The 15,916-nt window shown below is 41.1% G+C and overlaps 1 protein-coding gene across 1 annotated transcript in view; it reads left to right on the forward strand.

Annotated features, from left to right (window-relative positions):
- Window positions 1–15,916, forward strand: part of PPP1R36 (protein phosphatase 1 regulatory subunit 36) — a 39,379-nt gene that overhangs the window by 8,660 nt on the left and 14,803 nt on the right. The window contains exons 4-8 of the mRNA XM_037740474.1: window positions 4,898–4,984; window positions 5,507–5,604; window positions 5,734–5,800; window positions 9,499–9,597; window positions 15,262–15,396. Of these exons, the coding sequence (XP_037596402.1) occupies window positions 4,898–4,984; window positions 5,507–5,604; window positions 5,734–5,800; window positions 9,499–9,597; window positions 15,262–15,396 (486 nt within the window). The remainder of the gene's footprint in view (window positions 1–4,897; window positions 4,985–5,506; window positions 5,605–5,733; window positions 5,801–9,498; window positions 9,598–15,261; window positions 15,397–15,916) is intronic.

Raw genomic sequence — 15,916 nt, forward strand, 5'->3', positions numbered from 1 at the left:
AAAGAAAGAAAGAAAAAAAAAAGAAAGAAAAGGAGCTTTTGAAGACCAGTAAATTGTAGCCAGAGAGAGGGGAGGAAAATGGAGTGTCCTGAATCCAAGTATCTGTTACACAAAGTAACAGCTTGATCTCAGGTGCATTCAAGTTTTATCCCATCAACTTAAGACCCTGAAGGTTCCGACGTTTTAGTCCTCTTCCACTTGGGGTAGGCCAACTTTTATACCCACTAGCCAAGAGCAATCCTAGTCTTCTAGGTTTTCTCAAGTTCAGATCAAGAAAAGATGATCCCTTTCCCCTCGCCCAGCTTGAATTTCCTGACCTCTCTCCTGGTCAAATGACACAGGAAATCTTACCCTCAGAGACAACCTAGCTCCCTACTCACAGGCAAGTCTTGACTTACTTTTGCAGATTATAACGTGATGGAGATGACTATCAGAATACAACAGGATACCCATAACTCTGTGCAAGAGATGCCAGGGAAAGGGTGGCCATTATTTCTTAATAGGTAGTTAAGAAAGAACAGTGGAGAATGGTTTAAAGGAAGACCTGGGTTCACATCCTAGCTCTGCCCCTTACTAGGTGGTTATCAGTTGTCAAGTTACTTAGCCTCAATAATTCTCAGTTCCTTCATCTATAAAATGCAATAATTATGCCTCATGAGAAGTAAATGAAGGTGTTGGTATAGTTCATCAGCCTTCATGCCCACTTCTTTCTTATTTGGTAAAGAGAAATACTTTTACTCACAGGCAACATCTAGGTTGGCCCATGAGGCAGGCTTTTCTCTTTGACATAGTACCTGCTGTCCTTTCCTTTCTTGCTTCAAGTGGTCCTGTCCTAAAGCTGGGTGAGAACCAGCAGTCTGTTTGAATCCTTGCAAAGGTCATGGACTCCCCTGAGGATAGAAAACCAAGGAAAGACTACTCTTTCATTATGGCCTGAGAGAAGACTCTGAGAACCATCAAAGAAATCTAACTGTATGGAAGCCAAGAATTGTCCAGGCATCTGCATTTCCGTGATGAATTCTAGAGAGAAAATATGAATTTCTTTCCTGTTTACTTCAAGGCAAAGGGGAATGACATGATTATATTCTAATATTAGGAAAGTACATACACCTTGTACTCTGGAGACAGTAGGAGGGTACAGGCTAACTAGCCCAGACTGTGGTTTGGGCACGAATCAGAGGTACAATTCACAGTGCAATTTTCGATTATTGGCTGGGCACAGTGACTCATGCCTGTAATCCCAGCACTTTGGGAGATCGAGGTAGGTGGATCGCCTGAGGTCAGGAGATTGAGACCAGCCTGGCCAACATGGTGAAACCCCCATCTTTACCAAAAATACAAAAATTAGCAAGATGTGGTGGCACGCACTTGTAATCCCAGCTACACGGGAGGCTGAGGCAGGAGAATTGCTTGAACCCAGGATGAAGAGGTTGCAGTAAGCTTAGATCGTGCCACTCCAGCCTAGGTGACAGAGTGAGACTCAGTTTCAAAAAAAAAAATTCGCGCAAAAAATGAAAAAAAAAATTTGTAAACTCGAACCACAAATGGAAAAAAAAATTTGGTTATTACTCGTGTTGCTTCTTGGTGATTCCAAATGCATTGTGAGCATAGGCTGCCTTCAGGGCTATGGCAGAGCGCTCACTCTCACAAAGTAGAACCTGTCTCACCAGCCAAGCTAGAGAATGACTTCAGTGGGGTGAAAGCCACTCAGACAAGTGTGAAGTAGAGAAGGTGTGTCCAGAGGTCAGAGCATAAGGACTAAAAGTTTAGCGGTAAATATCAGACAATTGGCTAAGGGCAGACACTGCCTACCAGTTTCTACCACTGGGACACAGGTCAGCCTCTCCAAGCCTTAGTTTTCCGTCAGTAAAATGACAGCCTTATTCTAGATGATATTTTTTATTTCCAATAACCCCAAAATTCTATGATTTTATTTTTTATTTTATTCATTTATTTATTTTTGAGATGCAGTTTCGCTCTTGTTGCCCAGACTGGAGTGTAATGGCACAATCTCCGCTCACCACAACCTCTGCCTCCCGGGTTCAAGCAATTCTCCTGCCTCAGCCTCCCCGAGGAAGGAGACCCCCTCCTCCCGAGCTTCTAAGGCCATTTCCCCTTTAGCCTTCTACACTGCCTCTCAAAAGCAGAAGTTAAAAGTCAGCCAGAGGAGGGACGGGTAGGTGCTGCTGTGAGGTCTAAAGGATTAAAACCCCTATGCTGACCACAACCCTATCTATAGATCACGGACATGGTACAGAGGAATTTTCCCTGGAAGGCATTGTTCTTGCTCAACTGCTCAGACCCCCACCTGGTCATGTCCCCCACGCTCTTGACCATCTCACATGTACACCTCTCAGACTGTAAGCCTTTAAAACGGCCTCGGTTTTCTTTGCCGGGAGAGCTCGGTTGTTGAGGCATCTATGCCACTGCAAGTCCTGGCCGAATACAATTACCACTTCCTTCCCGTTTTGGTGTTCGAGAGGTTTGTTTGCGGCCCTCCTGCTTCATCCTGGGTAGCTGGGATTATAGGCATGCGCTACCACGCTCAGCTAATTTTGTATTTTTAGTAGGGATGGGGTTTCTCTTTGTTGGGCAGGCTGATCTCGGATTCTTGACCTCAGGTGATCCACCCGCCTCGGCCTACCAAAATGCTGGGATTACAGGCATGAGCCACCGCACCCAGCCCCGCTTTTTAATTTTATTTTTAGACTGGGTCTCACTCTGTCACCCAGGCTAGCTGGAGTGCAGTGGTGTGATCCCAGCTCACTGCAACCTCCACTTCCTGGGCTCAGGCAATTCTCCCATCCCAGCCTTCCAAGTTGCTGGGAAGGCAGGCACGTGCTACCACACCCAACTAATTTTTTTTTTTTTTTTTTATTTTTTTGTAGAGACAGAGTTTCACTATGTTGCCCAGGCTGGTCTCAAACTCCTGGGCTCAAGCCATTGACTGGACTCAGCTTCCTCCCAAAGTGCTGGGATTACAGGTGCGAGCCACCAACCCTGGCCAATTTTATGGTTTTATAGTTCCAAGTTCATCTGACTTAGTTCATAGACTAAGATAGTCCCAACTGTATCCTTTCAAATTCCTTATTTTAAGGCTATCTTGTCTCAAAACATCTCAGGCAAATGCAAGAAACTTTGAATTATAGGGATGGGACTGAGAAAAGGGGGAGGAGACACAGTTTCATTTGACATTAACTTAGATTTAGTGTTTCTATCTTCTCTCATCTTCTAGGGAAGAGAAACAGGCGAGAGCTGGGAACAGCTGGGGCTTCCTTAGTCTGTATATCTCTATCAATGTTTTGAAAAGTTATGCAGGTAATACATTTTTATAAAAAAATTCAAATAATGCAGAAGTATACAGATGTAGGGTTGAGATCCTTAATTACCCTCTCTCTCCTTCCTGTCCCCTCTGATCCCCTGCCCGTCTCTGGAGGTAGCCACCATCAATGTTTGGCATCTTTCCATTTCTTTTTCCCTGCACACCTCTATCCTCAGTATTTTAGCACACCCTGCCCCACAAATACCCATTTCATGGAGACCAGTGATAAGAGCAGCACCAAAAAGAAAGAAAGCTTAGAAATAGTCACTGGCCAACTTGGTGCCAATTGTCTTAAAAAAAAGAAAACAGTGGAAAAAAAATCATTCCCTTGAGGTAATGTTATGTACATGCTTTTAGGAGCTAACCTACAACATGAATATTGCCAGGCAGTTGGAGAAACTCCTGGAAGAAGAAAGTACCAAGCTGATTTTATTGTTCCCACAGGGAGGTATTTCTCTAACAAAATTTCTTCGTGGGATTTACCAAGGAGATAATAAAGTTCTCATGATTAATATCCATCTTTAGAGAATGGATAAAGTTGAGGGGAAGTGCTTCTATTACTTCATCTGCCTCTCAGCTTAACAGAGGGACACATAACTTTGGGCAGAGGGTAAGCTTCTACATTGTGTTATCAATGTGGCATTGTGATAACTCACAATGGATTTGGCAGACACCATGGTTCTCCCAGAAAATGTACTATCTATAAGGCAGGAACCTTGTCCTGATGGTCTTCAAAAGACTTTTCTCTGTTTTTCTGTTAGCATTTGCTGAGACTCCTGAGAGTCTGTGCAATGGTTCTAATTAGAAACCATCTTATTTTCAATGTCATAGCAATTCCTAACACATAGTAGATCGTCAGTACAGATTTGTTATTTAATTGGGTTGCTTCATTAGTTAAACTCATTATGGCTTAGTAGTGCTTGTACAACATACTAAGAAACTCTGAGTTAAGTAGAAGATCCTAAACCCACCTGGAGATGGATATGGCTGAGGCCTTTAGAAGAGTCCATGGCAGCCAATACTGAGATTGCTATTTGGGAGGCAGAATTGCCTGGTGGCTCAGCACAAGGCTCTGTGCTAAAAACCTAGGCACCAGTCCTGACTTTGCCAGTTGCTGTTATTTTAGTCAAGTCACTTAACCTCTTTTTAAGTTTCCATTTTTCTTATATGTAAAAATGGTGATAATATTTTGTGCTTGAGTTTCCATGAGGGTTAAATGAGATTTGTGCCTAAAAGCACATGTCATATATATTAAGTACCTCAATAAATAACCTTTCCAAATTTTTCAAGAGCTTTCTGTTTCTTAGGAAGTTACTACAAGATTTTCAAATGTTCTGTGTGTGGTGGTATTGTGGAGACTGCTGATGGTTAGAGGCTGAATGTAAAGTCTGAAGTTTTAATTTTTTCTCTAGATAAGTCAGTATATAAATACATGAATTGAACATTGCTATGTCTCAGATTCTCTTCAGCTTCTGCTGATAATATATGCTAGTCCCAAGATTATGAGTTATGACATGATTTGACTTGTTTTCCTCTGGAAGAAGTGAAGTCCCTAATTATCTCGTTTGATTGCAGTTTTACACCTGCAGTAGAAGTCAAGGAAAAAGGAAAGAGAGGCAAAGCAGTTCACTTTGCAGAAATCGACGGTCCAGCTTCAGACAGGTAGATTAACTTCTCAACCATGCCAGAGTTGCTGATAGCCCCTCTCAGTGGAATGGCTTCAGCCTTTACAAACCACGAAAATACCATTCCTATTATTCTAGGTTGCAATGTGAGTACCCATCAAAGAGAGAACATGCACTGTTTCAGAATTATGGTGGGAATTCTAGTAGTCTCAATAAACGTATCCTGTTAACCTGGCTGTCAGCACGTCTTCAACTTTTTACAGTTTCTTAAAATTTGAAAATGATAGGTACACCAGAATAGATGATTTAAATGATCTATTTTGGATGATACTTGTATTTAGATTTTATATCAGGCAGTGAGCATCCCGCTTGCCTTAACATAGTAAATATAATGTTTAATAAAAAGCATTCTGAAATCATCTTACATCAAACAAAACCCATGTATGACCCTCAGGCCCTTATTACTTTTTAATAAATGCTTCTTGCACGTCAGACTAGATTAAATCCAACTAAAATATTAAAATACAACACTACTATAAACTGTTATATTCCAAAACAGGTTGACAGATAAAAGGCTTGCTGCAAGAGAGGATAAGTCAGCTAAATCTTTAGAGAAACGAGGTCAACAGGGCACCATTACACTCGATGATGTTAAATGTGAGTAACTGTTTTCTAATCCATACATAAACATCCATCATGTATACATAACATCCATGCATAAACATATCATGTGTGACTCTCAGGCAGCTTTTGTCCCTCTCTCAATCATCCATTTTCTCTTTTCAGTTGTTACTTTGCTTTTGCTACAAGATACTGAGATGCAGCGGATCTGTTCTTTCACAACATTTATGAAGTATGTATGTATTGCTTGTGAGGCATTTCAGATCGCAGCGGATCTGTTCTTTTACAACATTTATGAAGTATGTATGTATTGCTTGTGAGGCATTTCAGATCTTTTATCCTTTATTTTTCAGTAACTCCATCTGGTAAGTGATGACAAATCTGATTTTTAGAGGAAGAGCGTGAGGCTGGCTCTATGCAAGCCATCCTCTCAGGACCTAGTCACAAACACTGCGACCAAAGAGTCAGGGATAGGAAGCCAGAAGTCATGGGAACCCCAGACAAAGTCCCAGGGCAAGGACTATGGAGAGCATGCAGTCAGAGTCTCATATGGACTGCATTATTTTTACATAATAGTTAAAGGATATACCCATTTACTGGCCCGGTGCGGCAGCTCATGCCTGTAATCCCAGCACTTTGGGAGGCTGAGGCAGGGAGATCACCTGAGATCAGGAGTTTGAGACCAGCCTGGCTAACATGGTGAAACCCTGTCCCTACTAAAAATACAAATGGCCAGGCATGGTGGCTCACGTCTGTAATCCCAGCACTTTGGGAGGCCTATTGAGATTCACTTGGGGTGGTTGGCAAAATATTACAGAAAATAGTAAAGATATATTAGAGAAAGTTATAGTCTCAAGCCTTTTGGAAGGCAAAAGGGTTTTATTGGGGCAGGTTGAAGGCAGCCACCTCATTAAAGGGGAATTACTTATTAATTGCATTTATTCTGGGCCCCAGAACCAAAAGCTTTTACCAGTTGTAAAACCATTCTCTTAACCATGTTAATTATTCACAAGTGTGTTAACTTAGAACCTCTATCGTAATGTCTAGGGAATAAATGTGTGGATGAACAGGGAATCTAGGTCAATTGGTTGTATTTTGCCCCCTGAAAGCAGCCAGCGGCCATTCCCTAGCCCACTTGATATAGCCTAATGGTATGAGAGTGCATTTATTCATCTGCGGTTGAGTCAGAGTCTGCAGGTCAGACTTCCACGGCAGTGGGACCCACGTCTCAGGTGGTGACCCCAACGTGATCAAAGGCACAGAGTCCAAGGCCGGTGGATCACGAGGTCAGGAGTTCGAGACCAGCTTGGCCAATGTGGTGAAACCCCATCTCTACTAAAAATACAAAAATTAGCCGGGTGTGGTGGCACACACCTGTAATCCTTGCTACTCAGGAGGCTGAGGCAGGAGAATTACTTGAACCCGGGAGGCGGAGGTTGCAGTGAGCTGAGATCATGCCACTGTACTCCAACCTAGGCGACAGAGCAAGACTCCATCTCAGGAAGAAAAAAAAAACGCAAACATTAGCTGGGTGTGGTGGTAGACGCCTGTAATCCCAGATACTTGGGAGATTGAGGCAGGAGAATTGCTTAACCTGAGAGGCAGAGGTTGCAGTGAGCCGAGACTGTGCCACTGCACTCCATCCTGGGCAACAAAGCAAGACTCCTTCTCAAAAAAAAAAAAAAAAAAAAAAAAAAAAAACTATAAAAAAAAAAAAAAAAAAAAAAAAAAAAAAAAGGGGGGGATTTACCCATTTACTGAAGATCAATTTTTTCCACTAGTTATGTTTGGCAGCCCCAGGATATGCTAGGTGTGTGACTCTAGGTAAGTTTCTTGACCTTTTTAAGCCTGTCTCCTCAGCTACAAAACTGGAAAGTAATTATGTAATTGTATCCCCTTTGTATGGCTGTGCATGGCTGTGCCTCATGCGGCCCCTACACCGTGAATGCTCAGTGAGAGTTGGGTGCCCGATACCACTGGCACCCCTCTGCATTCTCTCAGCACACACATGCAGGCTGCTGTGGCAACTGCCTGAGACTCAGCCGGAAGGCCTCATTCCACCACAGGAGCACGCTCAGCCTGACTGCAGGGCAAGCTCAGAGCTAGGGAGTCAGTGCCCTAAAAGCAGCTCTCACTCAGTGCCCTGCTGGAGGAGCTGGTAGGTAAACTGAGATGTTTTCCACACCGTCTCCCAGAGTCCCGGCAGGACTGAACTCCACTTACTTGTTAACACCCTTTTTGTTGGCTTCCTTTCTTTTCCTGTCTCATTTCCCCACTTTCCTACTGATGTTTCCTGAGATCACTTCCCAACAAAACGATTCACTTTCAAGTCTTTGTCCCAGTGTCTGTTGGTGGAGAACCCAACCTGAGACGGGGAGTTATTAATATCTTGAAAAGAAAATCTGTAATGGTCACCCTCATCCTGCTTTTTTAGGTATAGTTCAAGAAACCAATGCCAGAGAATCAATTTCCATTTGGGGCCACAAAGAAGGCAGCAAAAGTCTTGAAAAATATTTAGAAGGAAAACAATGACTTCTAGTTAAAAACAAATGAGATAGCATTGTAAATCAGTGCAGCCTTTTTGGAGGGTGTGGCATGAACATTTAATATGCACATGCACTATGTGCTAGCAATTTCACTTCTGTCTATATTTTTAAAAACCTAAATACCCATCAATAGAAGACTAGTTAAATGAGGTATAGAATATCCAGCTCTTAAAAAGAATGAAGAAAATCTATATATATCATAGAAAGAGGTCTGTGCTACACAGAAAGTGACAAAAGCAAGTTGCTTCTCATTAAACGGACACAAGAACAGAAAATCAAACACCGCATGTTCTCACTCATAGGTGGGTGTTGAACAATGAGAACACATGGACACAGGGAGGGGAGCATCACACACTGGGGTCCGTTGTGGGGGACTAAGGGAGGGACAGTGGGGCAGGGGAGGTTGGGGAGGGATAATATGGGGAGAAATGCCAGATGTAGGTGAGGGGGGGATGGAGGCAGCAAACCACATTGCCATGTGTGTACCTATGCAACAATCCTGCATGATCTGCACATGTACTCCAGAACCCAAATTAAAAAAAAAAAAAGCAAGTTGCAAAGAATTGTATATACAGTATTACCCTACTTATTACCAAAAAACATTTTTAAGGCATATAGTCATGCACATGTACATATATTGGTGGAGGAGGATGTTATATGTGATTGTCTATGTTTTATAAAGTTTAGAAAGGATTCATACCAAGCCCCCCCCCCTTTTTTTTTTTTTTTTTTAGAGTCCCTACTCTGTCACCAGCCTGGAGTGCAGTGGCTCAATATTGGCTTACTGCAAGCTCCACCTTCTGGGCTCAAGCAATTCTCCTGCCTCAGCCTCCTGACTAGCTGGGATTACAGGCATGCATGACCATGCCTGGCTAATTTTAGTATTTTTTAGTAGACACAGAGTTTCACCAGGCAGGTCTCAAACTCCTGACCTCAGGTGATCCATTCACCTTGGCCTCCCAAAGTGCTGGGATTATAGGTGTAAGCCACTGTGCCTGGCCCAAACCAAACTCTTAATAGTGGTTACCACTAGGGAACAGGATGGTGACAGAGGCAGCAGAGAACTTTTTACTTGATGCATTTCTCTATATTTTTTAAACAGTGGAAATATATAACTTTTAAAAAATGAAAATTAATTAATAAGCACAATTATAAGAATTTAGTGTCTGACCTCTCCAAATGTTTTACTTACAAAAACCAGATTTTTAAAATATTTGAAGATACAGTAGATAGAATTTTAATTGGTAAATTAGTTCTTTGATAGGCATGTTAACATGGTTTTCTACTTATTCTTGTGTTGTGTGTTCATGTATTTTTTATGAGAAGTCTTACATTTGAAATAGGTTAGCACTGACTCTTTGTTTTGTTTCAAATTTCTCCATAGGAATAAGAATCTTGATAATTTCCTCATGGCATTATTGTACTACTTATCTCATTACTTGGAAAAAAACTCACTGGAAAAGAAACCCAAAAGCTATATGGTGTAAGTAAGATTTTATAGTGTGCTTTCGAGTTGTATCACTGCTAGTATTAAAAGTAACTTTTGTCTAGGATAAAGAGATGATAGAAATGTTTAAATCTTTGAGATGTACAAAGACATTTTACATGGGAAGAGTGTGTTTCTAAAGCTCACTGAATAATTTCTCTGTGTATTCCAGTAGCAAAATATTCCAACTGATTCAGACTAGCATTGCCCAATAATGAGATAATAAAAGCCATGTATATAATTTTAAATTTTCTGGTAATATTTTAAAAATGTAAAAAGATACACATGAAATTAATTTTAATAGTGTCTTTTATTTAACCCAATGATGCAAAAATATAATTGCAACAGTAACTGATACTAGGAAGTTATTAATGAGATATGTCACTTTTTTGTAGTAAGACTTTGAAATCTGGTATCTATTTTATACCTATAATATTCTCAATTCATACTAGACACATTCTCAATAGCCACTTGGGGCTAGTGACAACCATCTTGAATAGTGCAGATACAATTGTTGTGTGCTTTTTATGCTTACAAAGTTTTTGCTAAAGGGCTTGTAAGCATCCAATTAAAAAAAATGTAAGAATTAAAAAAATTAATAGATTTGGCCAAAATGGCATTCCACATCTCAGGAAAAAATCCAAGGTTTCTTAGGCTAACTTATAAATAATTTAAGTGCTTTAGCTTTAGGCAGAAGTGGCTCAGAGGTGTACACCAGGACAGGAATCTGGGAACTCAGAGTGCAGAACCGAACAATGCCTCTCAGCCTTGGTGACCTTTTGCAAGCCATGGAACTTTCCATGTGCCAGGCAGCCCTCCCCAGTACATGTGGAACCAACCCAATGATTTAGCTGTTAGGAATGCTGGGTAGAGTAATTAACTTGTTGCTGCAGGATGTTTTCAAAATGGAAAACCTGTTACACAACCAAGCAGCTGGAAAAACATCTTATGGGTAGAATAAATGCATCTGGATAGCAGTTTTGTAAAGAACCAAATAAATAATTTAAAAACTCTTATTCCTGTTGAGCCCTCATAATATGCAACATCAGTGTTATTTTGGGGCTGTATTGCACAGCAGGGCAGCTAGAGCATGAAATGTGTCTACGGTAGGAAGCAAAAGGGCTTGAAGCCAGCGATGGACTTAGAAGGTTTGAAGATTGTTACTATTCCCAAATAGAAACTTCAGACTTTTTTGGCACTTTGGGTTATTATATTTTTTATAGTATTTCCTCTTCTGAGGCTTATTGCTAATCTAGCAAAAAGATTTGTTTGTTTGTTTTTTTTTTAAATGGAGCCTTGCTCTGTCACCCAGGCTGGGGTGCAGTGGTGTAATCTCAGCTCACTGCAACCTATGCCTCCTGGGTTCAAGCCATTCTCCCACCTCAGCCTCCTGAGTAGCTGGGATTACAGGCGCCCACCACCACGCCTGGCTAATTTTTGTATTTTTAGGAGGGATCGGGTTTCACTATGTTGGCCAGGCTGGTCTCCAACTCATGACCTCAGGTGATTCACCTGCCCCAGCCTCCCAAAGTGTTGGGATTACAGGTGTGAGCCACCACACTTGGCCTGCTTTCTTAATAGATAAGAATAGATAATGAGACAGGTTTTCTAGTTAAAGATGCACTAAACACAGTGGTATAAGGTAAACTGTTCCTTAGAAGGAATCAGTTACTCAGATTGACAAAAACCAATTGAAGCCTTAAAAGTATGGATTTTATGGTGTGATTCTAAAAAAAAAAAATCACAAGTCTTTATTTTCAGGCTTCCTGTGGTCTGTTGGTTTACTTACTGTAATAGATTTAAATATTGATTGCATTGAGGTGTCTGCACAGAATAAAAAACTGATTTCAAATACTAAGATATGGCATAGGGATAGTAATAGCACTTAATTCAGAGTTATTATACAGAAGTAGACGAGACAGTGTATATTATCTTAACCCAGTTCATGGGACTTGGGAGGAAAGCATATAGCCATGGGAGGAGAACAGAAAAAGGTGAAGAAGGATGGCAAAGGTACACTTAGATGATGTCAGATGATTACCCTGCTTTCAGAAGCAGCAGCCTTATCCCCATTTTACAGGCGAAGAAATTAAGGCTCAGAGGGGTTAGTTTGTTGGAGATTACATACCATACCTAGGAGATGACATTACAGTTCCTAGGTGGAACTGATATTAGAACGCAGGTGTTTCACTCCAAAGCTTGTGCTTAAACCACTGTACAACATGCCCAGCACTTCCTATCTATCAACTGCACTGTTTTCCAGAGTTTATCTGTCCATAATTAGAATTTTTAGCTTCTGAACAATCAATTATGTATGTATTTGTTTTTTTTTTTTTTTTGAGACGGAGTCTTGCTCTGTCGTCCAGGCTGGAGTGCAGTGGCGCAATCTCAACTCACTGCAACCTCTGCCTCTCGGGTTCAAGTGATTCTCCTGCCTCAGTCTCCTGAGTAGCTGGCACTGCAGGTGTGTGCCACCATGCCTGGCTAATTTTTTGTATTTTTAGTAGAGATGGGGTTTCACCATGTTTGCCAGGCTGACCTTGAACTCCTGACCTTAGGTGATCCACCTGCCTCAGCCTTGCAAAGTGCAGGGATTATAGGAGTGAGCCACCTCGCCTGGCCTGTATTTACTTTTAAACATAATATCATATGTACTTTCAAGTTATTATAATCTTCATAATTATAATTTTTAATGGTAGCATAGTTTTCCATCAAGTCAATGTGTGTGACTTGACTTACCTACTAAGAGGCAGTATACTGTAGTGGTTAAGGGTACAGATTTTGATGCCTGGGTTACATCTCATGGGAGACTCACTCATATGTTAGGTTAATAAACCTCAAGTCCTTAAACAATACCTGACTGTATTACTACTCCCTTTATCCTTCTGTATTAGCCTGTTCTCATGCTTCTAATAAAGACATACCGGGTAATTTATAAAGGAAAGAGGTTAATTGACTCATAGTTCCACATGGCTGGGGAGGCCTCACAATCATGGCAGAAGGTAAATGAGCAGCAAAAGCATGTCTTACATGGCAGCAGGCAAGAGAGCATGTGCAGGGGAATGTGCCTTTATAAAACCATCAGATCTGATGAGACTTATTCACTATCATGAGGACAGTACAGGAAAGACCCACCACCATGATTCAATTACCTCCCACTGGGTCCCTCCCATGACACATGGGAATTATGGGAGCTACAATTTAAGATGATATTTGGGTGGGGACACGGCTAAACCATATCACCTTCCATTTTATATATTTTGGCAGTTTCTAGTTTTTCTGATATATAAATAATGATTGCATTGAATGTCCTCATGCATAAAAATTTCCTTCTAATTTTGGGTGATTTTTAAAAAATAATATATTTCCAGGAGAGATGATATTGGATCAAAATTTATGATCATTTCTATGGCTCTTGAAATTATTTTCAGTTTTCTTCCCCCAAAAGATTATGCCAATTTTCTGTTACAAGCAACAATAAGTACATCTGTTTCAACAAAATTTTGTCAACATTATTGTTTGCATTTTTAAAGAATGTGCTTTAAAAATGAACCACTAACTGGGTTTGTATTTAAGGCAGTTTTTCATAATTAGATGAAAACAGTATGGGGGAATGGTTTCCAGACATGGAAGTGTGGTACAAGCAGGCCACCTCTGCCTGGATTTTTTGTATGTAGGTTAGTTTTCTTCGTAGCTTTTTCCTCTTTATTCCATTTCAACACATCAGTCCTTTATGTATACGTGCAAATGTGGTTTAAGGACCGCTTGCCTTGGAATCATTTGGGAAGATTGTTTTAAATTTTCTAGGCAAGACCTAGACTACTGAACCAGAATCTTGGAGAGAGGGTTGCAGTGGGAATTTGCGCTTTTAGCAAGCATCCCTAGTGATTCTTTCATAATTCATAGGTTTATGAAAACTTGAGAAGCATTGGCCTAAAAGCTTCAAGGCACTTCTTGGTGGTTGTAGTTTGGTTTGGTTGTTTTCTACAGCAAAAGAAGAATATTAGCTACTGGCAGCACTGGCAGAGTAGGGTGACAAGTGAGGGTAGGGCTGCTGAAGGAAACAGGCACAGGGATGTGGTCACTGGGGTGTGTTTTGGTTATATGGCATTTGGGTACGTAATGTTGGAGCCCACTTTATTCCAGAAACTCATTTTATGCCTTTTCATCACATGTGATAACATTTTTTGTTTTGAAATGTTTATATTATCCTTAAATACACCCCCCTCCCCTCATGGCATATCTTCATGGAGTCAGTCTAATGGTTAACCCAGAAGGGGAAGTCATTTTGTCCCTGTTTAGAGTAAATATCATTTGGTGTCTAGTGACACCTCACTTTTCAATAATAGTACATTGGAATGTATCATCAGCAGTATTGTCTCCTACTGTATTGTATGGCAGAAACTTAAATTTTGGCTTGCTGTAACCTAAGAACAGGTTGTCTTTGTGAAAGTTCACTTGCAATTCAATTGGAACTGCAGCTGGTTTCACAGGGAAGCAGTGTTATTGTAATTAATGCCAAAGTTCCCAGAGTAGTTGTCCACAGATGCCTCCTTAGCAAACACAGCTATACTTTGAACTGAGAATCGGTCCTTGTTCACATGTTGAGCCCCCAAGCTCAGTAATGACATAGGGAACGCAGGGGAAGCTGAGGTACATGGTCTCCATGGTTATTTTAGGAAAATAGCAGGAAAGTAGGCAGCTAGCCACCTCAGCAACCAGTATAATTTGTTAGTTGAGCTGTTCTTTATAATTAGGACTACCTGGATATAAAATTGAGGATACATAGCATAAAGTATAATCTATAATAAAAGCAAAAATAGGCCGGGCTTGGTGGTTCACACCTGTAGTCCTAGCACTTTGGAAGGCTAAGGTGGGTGGATCACTTGACGTCAGGAGTTTGAGACCAGCCTGGCCAACATGATGAAACCCATCTCTACTAAAAATACAAAAATTAGCTGGACATGGTGGCAGGCACCTGTAATGCCAGCTACATGGGAGGCTGAGGCAGGAGAATTGCTGGAACCTGGGAGGCAGAGGTTGCAGTGAGCCAAGATTGTGCCACTGCACTCCAGCCTGGGTGACACAGCGAGACTCTGAAAAAAAAAAAAAAGTATATAAAGTGAAAATACACCATAAACTTGAGATACTGATTCCAATGATTAAATATGAAGAAACTCTAAGGATTTTCCTGTACCACTGCTTAAATAAAATAAATTCATTGGTAAGTGAAGTCTGTTGACACATACGTAGTTCTTTCAGAATAGTTTATGGCTGGGCACGCTGGCTCATGCCTGTCATTCCAACACTTTGGGAGGTCAAGGGGAGGATCACTTGAGTCCATAAGTTCAAGATCAGCCTGGACAAAAGGCTGATCTAGTGAGACCCTGCCTCTACACAAAATAAAAAATTAGCCAGATATGGTGGTGTGTGCCTATAGTCCCAGCTACTTAGGAGGCTGAGGCAGGAGGATTGCTTGAGTTCAGGAGGTTGAGGTTGCAGTGAGCTATGATCACACCACTGCATTCCAGCCTGGGTAGCAGAGCAAGACCCTGTCTTAAAGAAAAGAAAAAAAAGTTTACAATTCTGACTTTTTGCTAGTTAACATAAACGTTTGTGAAAGTTAACCCAAATTCTCTTTTTTAAAATTTTTCCCCTCAGAGGCCTTGTAGAGAAAAAAGAAATGGAATTGGTTTTGAGTAAATTAGACGCGGCACAGAAGTACTTGGCGAAGAAGTATTGTATCCTTGTGCTGGGCTTGGCCATGCCGGATAAGCATCACATGTGCTGTGGAAAGTAAGTACATGCTTATACTTCATTAGATCATCACTCATTGTAGACACACATCCTTAAGATGCTTCCGTTTGACTTTTGTTACCTTGAGAAAATATTCCTTTTTCTGTTGTCCAGAGTAATTGGGCTCAGGTGAGAATCTGTCCCAAATACTTGTGATGTCTCCTTTGAGAAAGCCAAGTGCATATGGAAGAAATCTCAGAATCTCAGCTGATATTTTAAAAACTTTCCACTGCTTGGGATTTAATGACATGGTCCCTCAGTGAAATCTTGCTCTCAGCAAGGAAGGGCTCTTGCTGCCAGACCAGGGCCACTTGTTTGGGCAGGAGGCTTGGTGGGGCTGGTAGTGCAGGGGATTAGGTGTGTCCCTACCCTTTCACTGCTTATTCTGCAGCAGCGACAATTGTGAGTAGGAGCTGCTGAAGTATGGATTCTAAGATGGTTATTTGTGGGAAGATCATTTTTACCTTAGGATGATAATTTTTACACCACTGTAATTAAAATGAATTTCAGACAAAACATT

This window comes from Cebus imitator, unplaced genomic scaffold (genome assembly GCF_001604975.1).
Source record: "Cebus imitator isolate Cc_AM_T3 unplaced genomic scaffold, Cebus_imitator-1.0 Scaffold83, whole genome shotgun sequence".
Taxonomy (NCBI): domain Eukaryota; kingdom Metazoa; phylum Chordata; class Mammalia; order Primates; family Cebidae; genus Cebus; species Cebus imitator.